Source organism: Eubalaena glacialis, chromosome 19 (assembly GCF_028564815.1).
Source record: "Eubalaena glacialis isolate mEubGla1 chromosome 19, mEubGla1.1.hap2.+ XY, whole genome shotgun sequence".
NCBI classification, from domain to species: Eukaryota; Metazoa; Chordata; class Mammalia; order Artiodactyla; family Balaenidae; genus Eubalaena; species Eubalaena glacialis.
In genome coordinates, this window is record NC_083734.1 from 54,192,266 (window position 1) to 54,211,634 (window position 19,369).

Below are 19,369 nucleotides of genomic sequence, written 5' to 3' on the forward strand. Positions count from 1 at the left end.
GTGGCATGGACATATATACAGTACCAAACATAAAATAGATAGCTAGTGGGAAGCAGCCGTATAGCACTGGGAGATCAGCTCTGTGCTTTGTGACCACCTAGAGGGGTGGGTTAGGGAGGGTGGGTTAGGGAGGGTGGGAGGGAGACACAAGAGGGAAGAGATGTGGGGATGTATGTATATGTATAGCTGATTCACTTTGTTATAAAGCAGAAACTAACACACCATTGTAAAGCAATTATACTCCAATAAAGATGTTTAAAAAAATAAGAATTATTGTGAAAGGCAAATAGCATCTAATGTACAATTTAAATTCTATGTACATTCCTCACTTTAGAGAGTAGAACTGTCCTTGAAAACTTACATGTAAATCAAAATGTTGCCAGATAAGACAGTATTCCAAAGCACAACTGGTGCTTGTTATATAAAGGAGTAATTAATAAAAACTGTATACACACTCTGTCTTTTTTTTTCTGTTCTGTGAATTGAGGTTTTCGAGTGTTACATGAATTTCTTAGCTCAGGGTAGACCCGTATCAAGCCTGTATGGAACCTACCCTGCCGTTCACTCTGATGCTTTAACAAGTGAAAGAGCTTCTCCACAGATCCTGGACCTCCTTTGTATAATCACATTTCGAGCCTTAGATCATAGGCAAGGCAATGTTCTGAGAAATGCCCCAGAAGTGTCCCAATTGCCAGTGTGTATTCCTCTGATTTTCTTTTTATGATTCTAAGCCAGATATTTTAAGTTTTGGATTATGTACACGCTGTTTTTGCATTAGTGAATTTCCTTCTCTTCCTACCCCGTAACATGGGTGATTAGGAGTTAAGTATATACATAAATCCTTGGTGATAAAAAATAATTTTAAAAGTTGGACTCTCCTGAACTTTGATGTACACATAATTCCCAATTAAATAACACTAACTGTAATTGGTTTGGTTGGTATTGAGTAATAAACACCCTTACCAGGAGACGATTTTAAATCTGCTTGGATTTGGAACAAAGGCCCTGAAACTGTAGCCCTTGTTTTGCAGATAAAGACCACTGTGAAGGACGTAGAATTTCCACTGATAAAGTCAGAATTGGAAGCAATTGATGTCAAATTGTTGGACGCTGAGACTACCTTATTCTGGAATGGCAAAGGTACAAAGGCGACATTCATTTCCCCTTAGGTTAAACTTGGGTGAGGGGGATGGAGGGACGGGTCCAACCTGTCAGCCGTCTGGAGTTCCTGTGGAATTAGTGATCCGCCTACATGGGGATAGGGAGGCCCTGTTTCCGAAGAGACACGATGTGCTTTATTCCTCAGCGTTGCCTTTTAGGAAGCTCTCCGCGATTTCCTCTGCTTCAGGCTCCAGAGAAGCGGACAGACTCGCCGAGCATTGTGTTGTGATAATGAGTGTTAAGCCAGCCCTTGCTAAATCGTTCATTTTGTAAAATCCCTTTATGCTTCTATTTTAGGTGTGTTTGAATATATTCAAGAGATGCGAGAAATGCTATACAACTTGCAGAACAGGATACAAAAAGCAAAGCAAAACATAGAAGGGATTTCCCAGGCCATGAAGGTGAGTAACCTGCAAAGCACAGAGCGGGGCTTAAATGGGGACCCCGGAGAGGGTCCTGGGGAAACGGGACCCCTCGGAGATGATCACAGAAAGTGCCCAAGGCAGTGGGGGCCTGCTGTGTGAGGCTCTGGGCTGTACCATGGTGACGTCAGGGTGGCCCCAAGGCAGAAGAGCCCCTGGTCACTCTGCAGAGCTCCATTCCGTTTGGGTCTGTTGAGCTCAGCAGGTGTGTGGGCAGGTCCCTCTGCCAGGCGGGTGCCAGGAACGAGGGTGGGGGTGGAGACGCGCTCAGACTCAGCCCCGCCGGGAGCACATCCCTCGATGCAGAGCAGCACAGGTCCTTGCTCTCAAGCCTGACCCAGAAAACTGGGGGAAAGCCCTCGCTAGCACTACCCTCCCCCACCACGGTTTGTCATCAGTGCCTGAATTTGCAGACACCTGCCGTGGGCCAGCGCTGGTTTGTTCATTAGAAAACACCTCTTCTGTTTTGAGACTCCTTTGGCTTATCACGGTGTGAAACTCTTTCCTTCGTTACAATTGACATTCATTTCATCACCATCCACTTAGATTTAACTCAATACATTGTAAGCAAAAGCCATTGCTCACCCCACTTTTTTTCTGATTTTTTTTCTGATTCAGTTTTCATTCGATCAGACTATTTCTTCAAGTAATTGCCTCAGAAAGGGTGCATTGATGACCTACTTTCTGAGTCCTTGCTTTCCAAAACTATCTTTCTTTGGCTCTCACCTATAGCTGTCTTGTCCAAGTAAAGGATTTTTTGATATGGTCCTTTTCTTTCAGTAGTCTAGAAGCATCCCTGTATTCGTCTGCTCTGGCTTCCATAACAAAGGACCAGAGACTGGGCAGCTTAAACAGCAGAAATTTATTGTCTCATAGTCCTGGAGGCTAGAAGTTTGAGATCAAGGTGCCAGCAGGGTTAGTTTCTTCTGAGGCCTCTCTCCTGGGTGTGTAGACGGCCGTCTTCTCCCTGTGTCCTCGCACGGTCGTCCCTCTGTGTCTATGTCCTAATCTCCTCTTCTTATAAGAACACCAGCCATATCGGATTTAGGCCCACCCTAATGACCTCACTTTAATCACCTCTTTAAAGACCTTCTCTCCAAATGCAGTAACATCCTGAGATGTTAGAGGTTAGAACTTCAACATATAAATTTGCGGGAGGAGGCACAGTTCAGGCCACAGCCACCCCTGCTTATAGCCTCAATGTTGAAAAAGCTGACAAAGGTATGACTTCCCTTTGATGATATATTTGATATTTCCTTTGAAAGATATTTTTTCACTTTCCTGTTCTCTCCATCCAGAGGTAGGTAGAGTCCTTGGTCATCTTCAGGGTTCAGACATGTCACCGGAGTGTATCCAGACGTGTGTCTCCTTTTGTTAATGTTCCCTGGATCCATAAAGTACTTTCAATCCGAAAATGGCAACCTTTCCTCAGCCCCCGGGCGCCTTCTCCAGTCACTCATTCTCTCCTGTGCGTCCCTTTCTGTCCTGGACTCTGAACATCTCCACACGTGTCTCCGGATCCGGCTGCCATGTCCCCTCACCCCCAGCTCCTGAGGTTCCCTGACAAGAGGGTCAGATGCTCCTTCCCCTAGAGGGGCTCCTTTGGGGCCTGACTGGGGAACATGCACAGGGGTCTCTCCATGGTCCTCCAAGGCCCTGGTTGGTTTTGAGTCACATCACTGGAGGCTCTCTGGCCAACAGTCCTCAGCGGCCCCTTGGCCTCTGCGAGGCCAGCCTAGGATGGGGACACTCACTCTAAAGGCTGTGTAGGAGGGAGTAGGGCCAGAAGCTGTTTCTCCAGACACTTTTCTCCCCCTCACCTTTTCCCTCCAGGACTGGTCAGCCAACCCAATGTTTGAAAGGAAGGACAACAAGAAAGAGGCCCTGTTAGACTTGGACGGGAGGGTGGCCAACCTCAACAAACGCTACACCGCGGTCAAGGACGCCGGCCTGAAGATCCAGTCCATGGTCATGGTAAGGAGCTGCCCGGGAGGGCCTTGGAGAGGCCATGGGCTCTCAGCAGCCGGGGAGGGAGGAGGGAGAGCTCGAGGCTTCAGAAAACGTCAGGCGTCTAAGACCTTTAATCCAGGAGTCCGATCTTACAGTAGCAAACCCTGCTAACTGCTCACCCGGAAGCCTGATTCCTCTTGTCACGTGTCTGCCCTCCTCCCCTAAGGGTGTCAGAGCACCCTCCCCCCACCCCACATGAATCGGTGTGGACAAGTGACACCTTCATACCAAGTCCCTGGGAGAAGCTGTATCACGGCTTCCCACCCCTGAGTGTGAGGAAGGCCCAGCAGCACGGGAAGAGAGAGGAGCACGGAATGAGGGTGCCCTGTGGTGTTTGGGTGCCAACACGTTGAAACTGGGATAATGTGCGGACACGTGCCCGCTGGGCTGCCCGGCGTGCAGGTTATTCCTTTCTGCCAACCGTCTCAAGGGTCCATGGGCCCGGGGCCCCACGGGCACGGTCAGAGGGGGATGCAGAATGGGAGCCTCACGTCCCTGGCAGCTCTGCCTGATTCCCGGCAGCGTGGGGTTCTCACGCCTTCCTCCGTCCGTGGCCACTTTAGCCAGCTTGCATTTTAGGCTGTTTCTGAGGCAAATGTGAAAGGTGCAGCTCTGCGTTGGCCTGGAAAGCAGAAAACTGCCCCCCCCCCGAAACCGAGCTCAAGATATTTTCAGGACAGTTTTTTGGGGTTTCCCAGTGCATGGTGCAAATCATTGCTATGGCCTTAAATGATGGGTCGCCACATCCAGACAGACCAGCAGGCCCCCTGGGAGGAGGGTCTGTGCTGGGCTGTTCTCATGGTCAAGTCATTGATTGGAAGGTCATTGCCTCTGTGGAGTGACTTGACTGGACCAAAAAATATTTTGTCTTGTTTCCAGATCCTCTTCCTTTCCCCTTTGCCCTGGTGCCAGAAGGTCCAACGAAATTAACATGTTAAACTGCAAAAAGGTTATGTGGAAGAGTTAACCGATTAACCTATTAACATTCCCAGATGTGTTGGAAACAACACGGGAGAGATAAATCTAGCTTAGCATTGGGAAGAGGTTCACAGCACACCAGCCCAGCTGGAGGGCGAGCCAGGAGGGAACAGGAACCCCAGTGAGGCAGCGGCCAGCAAGCAATTGACAAGGCTTTGTTATCGCAACATTTGCCAGAGTCCTCTACTCACATAATAGTCATTTGAACCATTGTTACACTGAAGTTATTTAAGCCTGTGTCTTCTCTCCCCTATTAGAATATAACTGCCTGAGGGTACAGACTGGGTCACAGTCATCTTTGTGTTTTCCTGTAGCACTCAGTGTCTTACAGTTTCATCTAACCACCAACCCATCCATCCCTCCATCCACCCATCCACCCACCCACCCATTCACCCATCCACCCACCCACCCATTCACCCATCCAACCATCTACCCACCCACCCATCCACCCATCCACCCATCCACCCATCCACCCATCCACCCATCCACCCATCCACCCATGCACCCACCCACCCACCCACCCATCCATCCACCCAACCACCCACCCATCCACCCATCCACCCATCCACCCATCCATCCACCCACCCACCCACCCACCCAAACATCCATCCATCCATCCATCCATCCACCCATGCATCCATCCACCCATGCATCCATCCACCCATCCACCCATGCATCCATCCACCCACACACCCACCCATCCATCCACCCACCCACCCACCCACCCAAACATCCATCCATCTATCCATCCATCCACCCACCCACCAGCTCCTGCTCTGTTCCAGGCATACTACTTAGTGCTGGAGGTATAATGGTGGAAAGGACAGTCAATCCCTGTCCTCGTGATGCTTGGCATCAAGGGGAGGTACAGACTAAAGACAAAATAATTCAGAATTGTCATCTGTGCCATCACAGGCACAAATAACGAATTGCTAGAGGGAACACAGGTCGGGGGGCAGGGACAGGAACCAAACCTGAGATGAATGGGGGGTGGTCAAGAAGGGCCTTTGTGAGGAGCTGACATTTGAGCTGAAACCTAAAAGATGAGAAGAAGCCACACCTGGCATGAATGGGAGGGAGCAGCCTGTAGGAAGAGCCTGGAGCATTCAAGAAGCCAAAAGCAGACCCCTGTGTGTGGAGGGTGTGAACAAGGATGAGGGTAGCCCAGGGAATTGTTGAATAAATTGCCTAAAGAGGGAACAAGTGGACCAGTGAAACGACAGCCAGCCATGTGGTTCTGTTTGCAGGAAAATGCGGAACTCTTCAGAGCGAATACGACGAGCCAGTCCTGGAAGGATTATGTCAACTACGTTGACAGCATGGTCTTGGATGAATTTGACCATTTCATTCGCAAGTCTCTAAATTACCTAATGGACAACATGGTTGTAGATGTAAGTTACAAATGTGAGATATATATATGCATATATGTATATATGTATTATGATATTATAAATATGAGAAAGGTTTATGCTGGAATCTATAATCTGTGGTTTCCTGATGAAAGAACAGACTGTCATGTTACAAATGAACAGACTTCCCAGGGTGACCAACTCGTCCCAATTTTAAACCTGAAAGTCCTGCGTCCCGGGACCCTGCTCAGTCCCAGGTGCTCAGGACATCTGGTCCTTAAATATGCTGCAGCGTAAGTGGGCTATAGAACACCTACAGGGATCTGAGTTGTCCTATGCTGCTGCCAGGTGAGGAAAAGCAGGTACCACTGCCCCCTCCTTATGCTGATTGGGGGTGGGAGGTGCCCTCCTATTGGCAACATCAGCCACCAACCCGCTCAACCCTCTGCTGAATTGAGCAGAAGCTTAAACCAGGTCAGCAAAGTGGATTTGCTGGTTAATTGCATCCCAGCCTGTTCTCCAAGAGCTATTCCCTGCCCATGTCCTTTTCACTACAGTGGTTCCCAAGTGATTTTGAATACTGCCAGGAGGGCAAGATGAAAGACGCTCTCCCCCCACCAGCCTACCCACAGGAAAGGATGGTGGGCACTGCAGTGAGATGCCCTTACACAAGCTGCAGAGGGCGGTTGTCACCAGAAAATCACAGACCCCAGATTCTGTTGATGAAAGTAGTCAGCATTACCAACTGTTAAGTCTCACCAAGCAAGGCACAGTGACATGGTATCAGCAATGAAGGTAGCTAATTTATAGTAAACGTATAAACTAATTTATCACTACACAGAGAGGAGAGTCACAATCAAAAACATGATGAGACCCTGATAACAAAGCATCCTCAAAAAATCCCAGGGAGTCCCCATATTTGCAAGTGGCCAAGCAGTGGGAGCGGACCCCTGAGTCAGAGGCTTTAGAAAAGTCTGGTCACCTGAGTTTGTGACAACTGACCTCTCCCACTTAGCAACTCACTCAGGCACTAGTGCAGACCCCCACCTCCTCAGTCATAGAACCAGGGGTCTCTCAAGCCAGCCACCCACAGGGCCAGCATGGGACTACGTTTGGAGGAAGATCAGTGGCCGTGGAGCAGGTCCCGAGGCCACCCGTGGGCCTTGGACCGCACTTTGAGACTCGCCGGTATGTTGGGCGAGCCTCTACCCTGTCCCCTGACACATGAGGCTGCACCTCAGCCTCGCAGCCTCACAAGAGGGACCCTCACAAGAGGGAATAGACAGAGTTGTGGCGTGTGTGCTTTAGAAACAGAACCTCCAAGGGACATGAGGGCGTGTCCTTTCTGGAGCTCAGGGGAGACCATCCTGCCTGTCTGTGACACTCCCTGCCTCTGCCCCACTGAGCACTGTGGCCACAGCTGCTGACACTTAAACCTGAGACAGCCGCCGCCCCACGTGCTCTATGTGTTAGCCATCCCTCTAGTCCTCACGGTAACCCAAAGAGATGGGGACAAGGGTTGCCTCTGTTCTATAAAGCAGCTGTACTCATTTTGTATATTTGGGGAAACTGGGAAGCCGAGGGTCTCGCCCAAGGCCACGCAGCTAGACAGTAGCAGATATGGGCTTTGAATGGAGGTAACGGGTCTCCTCAGCACTCACGATCACTGCTGTATCCCGCCCTGGACACCCAACCTGCGTTTGGCCTGATGGCGTTGCATTTGGTTGTGTAGTTCTCGCTCAAGGGCCCTCGGGAAGTGTGTTCTCTGCAGTGGCCCCAGCCAGCAGGAGTTAGCCATATACCTTGTCTGGTGCTGGGGTGAATATCCGGGCACTGAAAATGGTTCAGCCGAGGGCAAGGCTTTGACCCCATGACGGCCTGTTTCAGGAGAGCATCGCACCGCTGTTTGAGGTCCGCATGGAGCTGGACGAGGATGGGCTGGTCTTCAATCCGTCCCTGGAGGTGGGCGGGGACCGAGGCTTCCTGGCGCTGATTGGGAGCCTGGTCACTGACATCTACAATGTAGCCAAGCTCATCCCCAGGCTGGCCAAGGGCAGGATGAACTACAAGGTCAGTCTGGGCTTGGTATGGCCCCACCCCTTTCCCTGCCACCAACTGCTACCCCTAATGGGTCCTGAATGTGAAGAGGAGCCCAGAGGCTTCCATTCCATCGGGTTCCCCAGGACGGTGGCCCGGATTTCTCTCTCCACTCCTGAGATCCCATCTTTCTCCCCAGAGTGGCTTCTTCTCGGTCGACCTGGTTTTCACTCCCCTGACGCCTCCCCACCCCCAATAAGATGCCAAGTGTGCATCCCCACCCTCCCTGGTATTTCACTCCCTCCCATAATTTAAACACTGTGATCCTCTGAGCATGCAGGCTCTTTGACTAATGTGCCTTGCGTGGGCTCCCGCAGCCATTTGCTCTGAATGCATTAAACACCTAACGTGCATCTGACACATAAAATGCAGTCAGATCAGATCCTGGGGATGCAAAGGCGTAGGAAATTCAGCACCCCCCCACCCCCGAAGGGAGGTCTGAGAAGGTGTGTTTGTCGGAGCATGGTTTGTGAGGCAGTTAAACAAAAATTGGAAAAGACGTAAATGACCATCAAAGACAGGTGTCCTTCAGTAGATTCCTGCCCATCCAGACAAAGGCATCCGGATGAGTCCCAAAAGGGAGCCCGGGATGGAAAGCTGCTCGTGACACGTTTGTTATTAAGTGTTTAAGTTGTGGAACAATGTTTAGAATGTGATTTCATTCGTTTAAACAAAACAAAAGCCTGCCTTCCTCTGGATACACTCCAAACTGTTAAGAGTGCTTGCTTCTGGGAAACAGGATGGGGGTGAGGATGGTGGGAGGACAGGGGATGCCAAGGGAGCTTTTTATTTTATATGCTTCTGCCTCATTTGAACTTTTTGATAATGGGCGCGTATTATTTGTAATAACAAATATTTACAGCAAGATGCTCTGTGCTATTAGGGACAGAGGTATGTGTGCATACATGTGCATGTGTGAGTGAATGTAGTGATGTGAGGACATGAGGAAATACCTGGCAAGGTCAAGGACAGCTTCCCAGAGGAGCTGACATGCGTTCTGAATCTTGAAGGGTGGAAGGGGACTTCCAGGCAGAGAGAATGGCTTGAGGATTCCAGAGCCGCAAAAAGGTGGTATTTCCGACCCAAGGGCACGCAGCAAGCTGTTCCACAGCTCAGAATAAAGTGAACTATGCCACCAGTGGTCAGCTCAAGAATAGACCCAACGCAGAGCTGGACTCCCACGTGTGCTCCAGAATCTGACAGGATGCGCATCCGGGGCTCCTGCACCCACCCCGGGGTCCTGAGGGGCTTGGCATGATGAACAGGACAGAACAAAGCAGAATAAGGGTCCCGGTGATCAGGCCATACCCCAGGCTGTGCACGCCCCGCTCTGGTCTCATTTGTATCCATGAGATTTTAATTTACAGAAGTGACCGAGTGACAACATGGAGAGGTCAGTGCCATTGATAGAAAACGTTAATGTCACTCACAGTTCCCCTGGAAAGGAGAAGCACGGCTGGCTACTCAGGGGCTCGGGGGAAGCAGCAGGTTTGGTCAGAAAGCAGAAGCAGGATGGGGGGGGCGAAGCCCAGGCCAGAGGCTTTGCTGGGGTTTCTGCGGGAAGGCAAGACAGGACCAGGGAAACGGCTCAGGACCAGCCAGTCTGCACATCGGAGGCTCAGGGCTATGGGGGTCGTCTCCAGTTATCTGGTACCTGGCCCTGGGTGATGGGGCAGGGGGAACATGGGCTTAGAGTGTGAGGGTTAGTTAGATAAAGTAGGCGGTTGGGGGATTGGCTGGTTTTCATGTGAAAGGTGTGCTCCCACCCCAGCCCTTTGCTCTCTTAGAATTGGCTGGCCCTGCGAGGGGCAGTCTCTCCCCAGCCAGCAAGATTTTTTAAGATGCCAAAGCTTCTTAAGATACAGGAAATTTTAAAAACATGGTTAATACACACCCTCCACCTTGAGATTCTCCAGTTACATAAGGCAATCACTGCCTTTTCGCTAACACCAATTTGGGTTGGGTTTTCTGTCACTTGAAACTCAGAACATGCTGTCCAGCCCGGGCCTCCCATGCTCCTACTCTGGCCATCCATGTGGTCTCCACTCAGGTCCTCAAACGTCTGCTTCCTCCCAGCACAGGGCCTTTGCAAGTGCTTTGTTGCTATTCTTGCTCTTTACCTACGGTCCATCAGCTCTCAGACCAGTGGTCACTTCCTCAGGGAGCGTTCCCCAACCTCCTCCCTGTTACACCTGAATGCAAGGGCCAGAGTCATGATGTCTCGTTTCTGTGATTTTTTTGATGAACGTCTGACCCCACTCCTGGGCTGTCTACATCCCCATGAGCCCTGTCGACGCCCCTAGGGCCCCCTCCCCCTGCATGCACACAGCAGATGCTGAGTAACTACTTAATGAATGAAGCCATGTGTGAGTCATCCTGGGGTTTGCCTGGCAAAAGTCACGTCCAGTGTATCTTCTCACGGGAGAACATTGCAAACATTGTTTGCAGATGTCCCCGCGTCCCATCTTGAGAGGTTAGCAACGCTTGCACCAACAGGGAGCCACTCTCCAGGGCGGGGAGACCACGGGTGAAGCGCTCACCCATCTGCGCCCCGCCTGCCCCTTGCAGACCGACCTGGAAGACATGACCGACCTCATAGAGATGCGGGAGGAGATGTCCAACCTGGTCATCAGCGCCATAAAGGAGGCTGAGGAATACCAGGACTCCTTCGAGCGCTACGCCTACCTGTGGATGGACGACCCCCAGGAGTTCATGAAGAACTTCCTCATCTATGGGCGTGCCATCAGCCCGGAGGACTTGGACCTGCAGGCCGAGGAGACCCTCCCCAAGATGCCGCCCACCCTCACCCAGTTCCAGGAGCAGGTGCGTGTGAACCTCACCCACCAGCTTCCTCACCTCCAGAATCCCTGCCGTGGAGGGGCACTGGACTTGATTGAAAACTTGGGTGAACATTTTTTTTACATTTTCATTTATTTATTTATTTTTGGCTGCATTGGGTCTTCGTTGCTGCGCGCAGGCTTTCTCTAGTTGGCGGCGAGCAGGGGCTACTCTTCGTTGTGGTGCGTGGGCTTATTGCGGTGGCTTCTCTTTGTTGTGGAGCGTGGGCTCTAGACATGCAGGCTTCAGTAGTTGTGGCACGCAGGCTCAGTAGTTGTGGCTGGTGGGCTCTAGAGCACAGGCTCAGTAGCTGTGGTGCACGGGCTTAGTTGCTCCGCGGCATGTGGACTCTTCCCGGACCAGAGATCAAACCTATGTCCTCTGAATTGGCATGTGGATTCTTAACCACTGCGCCACCACGGAAGTCCAGGGTGAACATTTTTTAAATGTAAGTTTTATTATAATTCAAGTATGGAGAGACCAACAGATCAGCAGACGCCTGCTGTGAAAAGAGAGGTTGTGACTCACGGCTCCCAAGAGGAGGGGGGCACTCCATGCCATGCAGGGCCACGTAGGGCCACGCGGGGAGGCACCAGTGTCGGGCAGGAGGCCGAGGGAATGAGGGGAAAGTGTGGCTGAGAGCCTGAACTGTGGTCTTCATGGGAAAGAATGGGCAAGGTGGGGCAAGCAGGCTTAGGATGGGCTAGTTTGAATCATTTCAGTGATTCAGGGGCATATTGGCTGTCCCGGGTTGTCAGGAATCTGGCCCTAGGGTGATTAGGGCAGGTGGACAGTGGCCTGGAGTGTGAGAGCCCCATAGAGGAGGTGGTTGGGGTGTGAGCTCTGGTCGGTTGTTTGCATATGAAAGGTGTGGTCCTGGGGGGTTGTCTGCCATCTCTAGGACTTAGCCAGCCAGGGGGCAGGGGCAGTCCCTACAGGGTCAGCGAGGCCCCCAGTACCAGAGCGTCAATAATATAGAGCATGATGGGAATTCCCTGGCAGTCTGGTGGTTAGGACTCAGCGCTTTCACTGCCATAGCCTGGGTTCGATCTCTGGTCAGGGAACTATGATCCTGCAAGACGTGCAGTGCGGCCAAAAAAACCAGGATATAGAACATGAGAAAACATAGTGAATTTACAAAACTTCACCTCTTTTCCTGAAGCTCAGTGCGGGTGACCCAGCCACAGGGGAGATGCACATGGGGTGGGGGGACAGCTGGCTGGTGGAGCTTGAGAGCCCCAAGGACGTGCAGCAGCACAGAGAGTTAAGGGATGCCCCATGGGCGCCTGGGACCCCATTCACTCCTTGAAACTTTCGGCCTGCTCTTTTCAGAAGCCCTGCTGGCCTTGCTTGATGACGTCCCTTTTTGACAGGCTGTCCCGTGTCAGGGATAGACTGCTGGGCCGCAGGGGACCCCGGGGGTGCTGGGAGAAGGAAACTAGTGCATCGTAAGGGCCTCCCCCACACACACGTGCTGTGCTGGCCCCAACCCCTGGTCCCGGCAGCCCAACAGGTGAACGGGGTTGTGTCTTCCAGATCAACTCCTATGAGAAGCTGTATGAGGAGGTGTCCAAGTGCGAGAACACCAAGGTGTTCAACAGCTGGCTGCAGTGTGACTGCCGCCCCTTCAAGCAGGCCCTCCTCAACACCATCAAGCGCTGGAGCCTCATGTTCAAGCGGCACCTGAGCAACCACGTGGTCAACAGGTGGGCACTGGGACTGCTGGCCTGACATTGATCATGCCCCAGAGAGCCATGTGCGAGGGGCACCTGCAGGCGGCCTTCCATGAAGTGTCGATTGGACACCTCCTCCCCCAAACCCAGTGGGTGTGGAGGTGAAGGTCAGGCTCAGAGGCCGGCAGCCCCACAGAAGGTGGGTCCCAGCAGGAAGGTGTCACCTGGCAGGGCGTGGAGGCCCTGGTCCCTCCGTCATTGCTTCTTTACTGAGCACTTACCGGGTCTGGGCAACAGATGCCAAGGAATCCTTCAGGAGCCCTGAGTCAGGCAGGGAAGGCTGGCCTGAAACGTGCGGGTGGTACCTGTGCAGTTACAGGTGGGGTTGGGGCCGGGAGGGGCACAGAGCCAGGAGAGCGTGTAATCCAGCTCTTCTGTCCGGGAGGCCCAGCAAAGGCTTCCCTGAGACGTGGCTCCATGTGGGACTCGCCGACCAGTCGAGCCGGTGAGGCAGGGGGGCGCTGGGCAGGTACCCATCACAGGCGGCCTCTCGCCCACCAGCCTCGCGGACCTAGAAGACTTCATGAAAGTCTCCAGGGCGGGCTTGACGAAGCCTCTCAAGGAGCAGGATTATGACGGCCTCGTGGAAGTGATGGGGCATCTGATGAAGGTCAAGGAGAGGCAGACGGCCACCGACAACATGTTTGAGCCCCTGAAGCAGACCATCAAGCTGCTCAAGTCCTACGGGGAGGAGATGCCCGAGGAGACGCACGTGAAGCTGCAGGTAAACAGGCCTGGGGGGGCCCCGCTGGGGGAGCTGGAGCTGCGGGCAGGGCCAGAGGAGGGCGGGCTCTTGTGACCCGGAGCCTGCAGGCTAGACCTCCTCTTCTAGACATAGGGTCCCCATGGAATGGCAGGGTGGGAGGATGGGGCTCTCTGGAGACGAGGGGACAGTGAGGTGGCCTCCAAAAGAGGGCGAGGCAGTAGCTCTTCCATTTGATTGGAGTTTCAATGGATTAAAAGTGCCTTCAAGTCCCACACCTCCTCCTGAGCGCAGCAGGAGCCTGGGCACGAGGGATGGGGGACCGAGAATGGGGTCAGCAGAGACCTGACCGGGTGAGGCCAGGGCCGGCGCCCCAGTAGGGCAATGGGGTAGCTGCTCTGGGAATCCCCCAACCCAGAAGGCCCGCAGCTGGCTCCGTCCCCACGTGGGACAGGTGGGCCACAGCAGGGAGGCTGAAGGGGACTTCCAAAAGCCCAGTGCTTTACAGCTAATTCGCAGAGCGTCAGCTGTCGGAGTCAGAGCAGCTGTATGTGCAGCTGGGCTGGGGCGGTGGCAGTGCAGAAGTTGGGTCCTGAAGCCACGGCCCAGCCACCCCCCTGCAGTTTGTCTCCTCCCAGACCCGGCTACCCAACCCCCCTTCTCTGCCCTGGCTCTGAGACTGGTCAAACAGGCCTGACTCCCCCTGCCAGGAGGCACTGACTCCAACCAGTGCCCGAGACCCCACAGCACAGGGGTGACAAGATTGTGTGTCGGTGGCTGCGGTGATCGCCGCGGTGATCTCATGCTGCCCAGGCCCTGCTTTAGAGCACGTTTTGTTTTGCCCCAGCTGCCCTGCCCGGGGCTCAGCTAAGGACCAGGATTCGAAGCGTTTGTGGCCGGGCCCCAGGGGCTCCAGGGCCATGGACAGGGCGAGTGGTGAGATAAAAATTCTGGCAAACATTTGAGGTGTGTCGCTGCCAACAGAGACTGTTAGTTAATCGTAGAAGAATGTGAAACAATGTCTGTTTGTGGGTAAAGAATTTGGGGGCTGGGATTTTTTTCTTTAAAATATTTTATAGTAAGTACAATATTTGCCCAAGTGTGGAGAACTTGGAAAATACAAAAATTCGTCTGATTGCTAAAGCCATTCTTGCAATGACAAAATCGTAGAAACGGAGGACAGGTTAGTGGCTGCCCAGGTTGGGGCGGGGGGCGGTGCTGGGTGCAGGTACAAGGAGGTAACACAAGTCAGTTCCCTCACGGTGATGGAGAGCGAGGTATGTGGATCGCGGCGGGGGTTACGGGAATCTGTACATGAGATAAAATTGCCTAGGACTGCACACGCCCACGACGCATGCACTCACACACACACGTGCATGCATGCACACAACACAGGCACACATGGATTCAGCTTAAAACACGGGGTGAAAACCGACAAGTTCCATCACCTGCTAACAGAAACGTCCCAGTGTCGGATGCCAGTTTGGGTATCGAGCCTCCGCTTTGTGAGATGCCACCACCAGGGGAGGCTGGGGGCAGGCACACAGGACTCTCTGTGCTATTTTTGCAACTCCCCCTGAGTCTGTAATTATTTCACAGTAGAAAATTTTAAAAAGAGCAGGAAAAGGAGTGGTCCTTGGCCTTTGCCTGTGTAGGAACTGCCGGAGCAGTGGACAAACACCAAGAAGCTGGCCATCCAGGTGAAGCAGAACGTGGCACCCCTGCAGGCCAACGAGGTCAGCATCCTGCGACGGAAGTGCCAGCAGTTCGAGGTACCACGGCCTCAGGGGGCGGGGCGGGGCGCAGCATGCACCGCAGCTGGGCCCTGAGGCGGGAGCCTGACGGTTTCCACGTGGTCCTCCTGCAGCTCAAGCAGCACGAGTTCAGAGAGAAGTTCAGGCAAGAAGCCCCATTCAGCTTCAGCGACCCCAACCCCTACAAGTCCCTCAATAAGGTACTTTTTTGCTCAAGGAGGAGATGGGGTAGTAACTCTGGGGACCGTGACGCTTTCTCATCCTTCCGCAAGCTGTCATTCTCACGAGCCCAGAAACACGGCCTTGATGGGACTGGGCTCGGGGCCGTGCACACGTGTGTGTTTGTGTGTGTGCGTGCACATCGGAATATCCTACGAGCCTCACAAACCCACCCTGCGGCTCAGCCCCCTCCCCCTCCGAGGTCCCCACGTTCAGCAGTTTGCTGTCCCCTCGGGCTTTGCACTCACCCTGCTCCCTGGCGCCTTCTTCTCCCTGACTCGCCACGTGCAGCCGGTGGCCAAGCCTCACCTGTGTCCCCTGGTTCCCACTACCCAAGTTCATGGTCAGTGTCCAGCGTGCAAGCTCCATGGCCCCGGACCTGGCAGCCCATTCAGGCTCAGGCCCCATGGACTTCCACCTGGCAGGGGCGTTTGGGGTGCATGGGGCCTGGGGGCCCCCCAGGAGCACAGGGGGTGCACCGCAATGCTCCTGGCACAGTGCTCAGCCCCCACTGTGCCCGGGCCCCAGCCCACACCTCGACCACACTCTGCAGTACCACAGGCGTGAGCGCAAGGGAACCCCAAGATGTCCTTTAGGGCCACCCCACAGTTTCCCTCCCCCGAGCCTCTGCTCTTTCCCCTGCTCAGCCTCGAAGCCCACCCTTCCCAGAGGCCAAGATCCTGCCCTTTCTGCATGGGCATTTTCTCAGCCACGCCCCCAATCCACAGCATAGACGCCACCATTCTCTCCTTCCAGCCCCCCGGGCACTTAGCCATGGACGCAGGCTAGGTTCTTTGAAGAGCTCCCCTGTCAAGTCTGTTTAGGAACCATGTCCCTGGTGAGAGAGGCCCGCAAGGCAGGGTGCAAACACTCGGGACCCCCCTGTGTACCCAGTCGAGCGTGGTACACGCTCCACACCAAAGCTTTCGCAGCTGCCCGCACTTAGTCGTGTGGCTCAGGACGAATCTTTTTTTCCTCCTCATTGCTTATCTAGATTTTTCTAGTTTTCAAAGCAATCAAGCATTACTTATATACATTTTAATACAATACAAATATATACAGTGAGAGAATGGGGGAGATTCTGGGAAGTCAGAAAATGTTAGGAGGAAGTCTGGCGTTCATGCAACGTCCATTAAGAGTCAGTCCTCACACCTGAGCTCGCCGAGATGAGCCCCCCTCCCATCAGAGGAGAAGCTGGGGGCGGGCGGGGAGGCCGCTGCTCTCCCAGCTGGCAAGTTTGCCGCCACCCTGTGTGCGTGGTGTTGGAGTGCAGTGTGCTGACGGCTCTGGGCTTCACGGGGACGTGGCGGGGGAGATGGGGAAGGCTCCACCGGGTGCCGGCACCCTGTTCACCAGCTTCTGCGTGCCCCCAGCAACAAAAGAGCATCGCGGCCATGGAGGGCGTCATGGAGGCTCTGTGCAAATCCGGGAGCCTGTTCGAGGTCGCAGTCCCAGACCACAAGCAGCTCAAGGCTTGTCACAAAGAGGTCCGCCAGCTGAAGGAGCTCTGGGACATGATCATCATGGTGAGGGGGGCGCCAAGCCTCAGGGGGCGGGACGGGGCGGGGGGCTCCATGGGCAGCATCCCAGCACCAAGAGGGGGCGCTCCTGTTATCCTTCCGTAACAGCCGCCTTCGATGGTTGATGGAGGCAAAAAGAAGAGTAGGAAGCCTCACTCCTCCTGGTATCTAAGCTGTGTGTCCGCAGCGTATGTGCACGTGTTAGCTCCCCACAGTCTCACCTCTTGGCTCCTCTATTTCCGAAGATATTTTAGCTCTTCTCTCTTTTTATTTTTTATTTCATTTTATTTTGTGTTGGAGTATAGTCAGTCAACAGTGTTGTGTTAGTTTCAGGTGTACAGCAAAGTGGTTCAGTTATACACATACATGTATCTATTCTTTTTCATATTCTTTTCCCATTTATCACAGAGTATTGAGAGGAGTTCCCTGTGCTAGACAGTAGCTCCTTGTTGGTTATCCTTTTTTTTTTTTTTTATAGATAATGGCTTAATTTTATTTTTTTATTTTTTTTGGCCATGCCGCGAGGCATGCAGGATCTTAGTTCCCCGACCAGGGATCGAACCCGTGCCCCCTGTAGTGGAAGAACAGAGTCCCAACCACTGGACTGCCAGGGACGTCCCTGGTTATCTTTTTTTTTTTTTTTAGAGAAATTAAAGTATTTATTCCATATACAATTTAGGTTTTTTTAAAACTTTTTATTTTATATTGGAGTATAGCCGATTAACAATGTTGTGATAGTTTCAGATACACAGCAAAGCGACTCAGCCATACATATACACGTATCCATTTTATTTGTTTTGTTAATATATTTATTTATTTATTTTTGGCTGCGTTGGGTCTTCGTTGCTGCACGTGGGCTTTCTCTAGTTGAGGAGAGCGGGGGCTACTCTTCGTTGCGGTGCGTGGGCTTCTCATTGCGGTGGCTTCTCCTGTTGCGGAACACGGGCTCTAGGCGCGTGCGCTTCAGTATTCGCGGCACTTGGGCTCAGTAGTTGTGCCTCTCTGGCTCTAGAGCGCAGGCTCAGTAGTTGTGGCGCATGGGCTTAGTTGCTCCGCGGCATTTGGGATCTTCCCTGACCAGGGCTCAAACTCATGTTCCCTGCATTGGCAGGCAGATTCTTAACCACTGCGCCACCAGGGAAGTCCCTACACATATCCATTTTAAATACAGCAGTGTGTACCTGTCAATCCCAAACTCCCAATCTATCCCTCCCCCCCTCTTTCCTCCTGGTGACCATAAGTTCGTTCTCTGAGTCTGTGTTAGCTCTTCTCTCTTGTGCTCTTGAACGAACTTCAGAGTCTCTGACAAATCCTCCTCCCTCCAAAAGAAAACTCTTACGACTGTAGCTAGAGTTAAGTCTACTCCATGAGCTAATCCGGGGAGAATTCCCCTCTTGACAGCCGTATTCACTGTCCCCACCCAGGAGCAGGCTCTGTCTTGTCAGTTATCTTATTTTTTTTTATTACATCATAGTGAAATGCTGTAAATGTCTTCATCCTGACCATGCTGAATCTACCTATTTCTCACAGAGAGGGGGAAAAAAATCTTTGGAGCCTCAGGCTACCTCACAACCACCCCCAAAGAGAGAGAGCCCATCGATGCCTCTCAATGCTTTATTTTTTTCGCAATTCACTGAATTCAAGTCTCTTGTGCATGAACGACATTACTGAACAGTCGGCGAAGTCAGATCAGGGTGCTGCACTTTTCCTCGATAAACAACACTTAGCGCAGACCCAAGAATACAGGTTACTTTTCCCAGGAGATAACGATAAGCATTTCTGGTCAGGGTGTTGCAAGAAAAATTCTCCAAAACAAACTAGCCAGGACAATTTTATGATAACAGGATACAGAGCAGCTTAAACCCACCAGAAAGGGCCATCAATTCCTGTGGGGATTAAGGTTTTGAGTCTTGGGATCTGCAAGGTAAATCTCTTGTAAACACCCCGATTGTTTGTCTTTATCTGACACGGATGTCTGTCAAGACCCTGCGTCTTTCCACCCCAAGCCTGTCTCAGCAACCTCTGACCCCCTCCAGGACCGGCCCGTCCAGCTTCACAGCTGTTCTCAGCCTACCCTGAATTAAAGACTGTGGCTTCACAGGGTTCTGTCTCCACTCTTGGTAGGGTTGTCCCCCAGTAGTGCCTGTGTCTTGTTTCATCCTGTCGTGAGTGAAATTTCTTCTGGTGTTTTCAATCAGTCAGTATAAGCTAGGTTACTCTGCAGTGACAGACAGCCCTAAAAAAAACACACAAAACTGTGTGTAGTTAACCACAGACATGTATTTCTCATTCTCGCAAAGTCCACACTCGAGTTCCAAGCAACCCTTGGGCAGCTCAATGCACGCATCCACCATTGCCAAGGCAGACGGAGGGAACTGTGGGTCAGGCGTTGGCAATCCAATGCTTCTGCCCCCAAGTGTCGGGCATCACCCACATTCCATTGGTCGAGGCAACTTACGTGGCTGCACCAAGAAGTGGGACAGAACTAGATCCTGGTGAGCAGTGACAAGGCCCACATTTTGCCAAACTATCTCTTAACTGCTGACTTTTAAGTTGAATCTTTCATGATAGAACTGGGTTGTTGT

At 52.5% G+C, this 19,369-nt stretch overlaps 1 protein-coding gene across 1 annotated transcript in view; it reads left to right on the forward strand.

The window, feature by feature from the left end:
• DNAH17 (dynein axonemal heavy chain 17) overlaps nt 1-19,369 on the forward strand; it is a 107,894-nt gene that overhangs the window by 20,839 nt on the left and 67,686 nt on the right. The window contains exons 14-24 of the mRNA XM_061175961.1: nt 1,032-1,140; nt 1,459-1,562; nt 3,417-3,557; nt 5,819-5,962; nt 7,808-7,990; nt 10,586-10,840; nt 12,392-12,561; nt 13,090-13,312; nt 14,947-15,063; nt 15,159-15,245; nt 16,638-16,790. Coding sequence (XP_061031944.1) covers nt 1,032-1,140; nt 1,459-1,562; nt 3,417-3,557; nt 5,819-5,962; nt 7,808-7,990; nt 10,586-10,840; nt 12,392-12,561; nt 13,090-13,312; nt 14,947-15,063; nt 15,159-15,245; nt 16,638-16,790 — 1,686 coding nt within the window. The remainder of the gene's footprint in view (nt 1-1,031; nt 1,141-1,458; nt 1,563-3,416; nt 3,558-5,818; nt 5,963-7,807; nt 7,991-10,585; nt 10,841-12,391; nt 12,562-13,089; nt 13,313-14,946; nt 15,064-15,158; nt 15,246-16,637; nt 16,791-19,369) is intronic.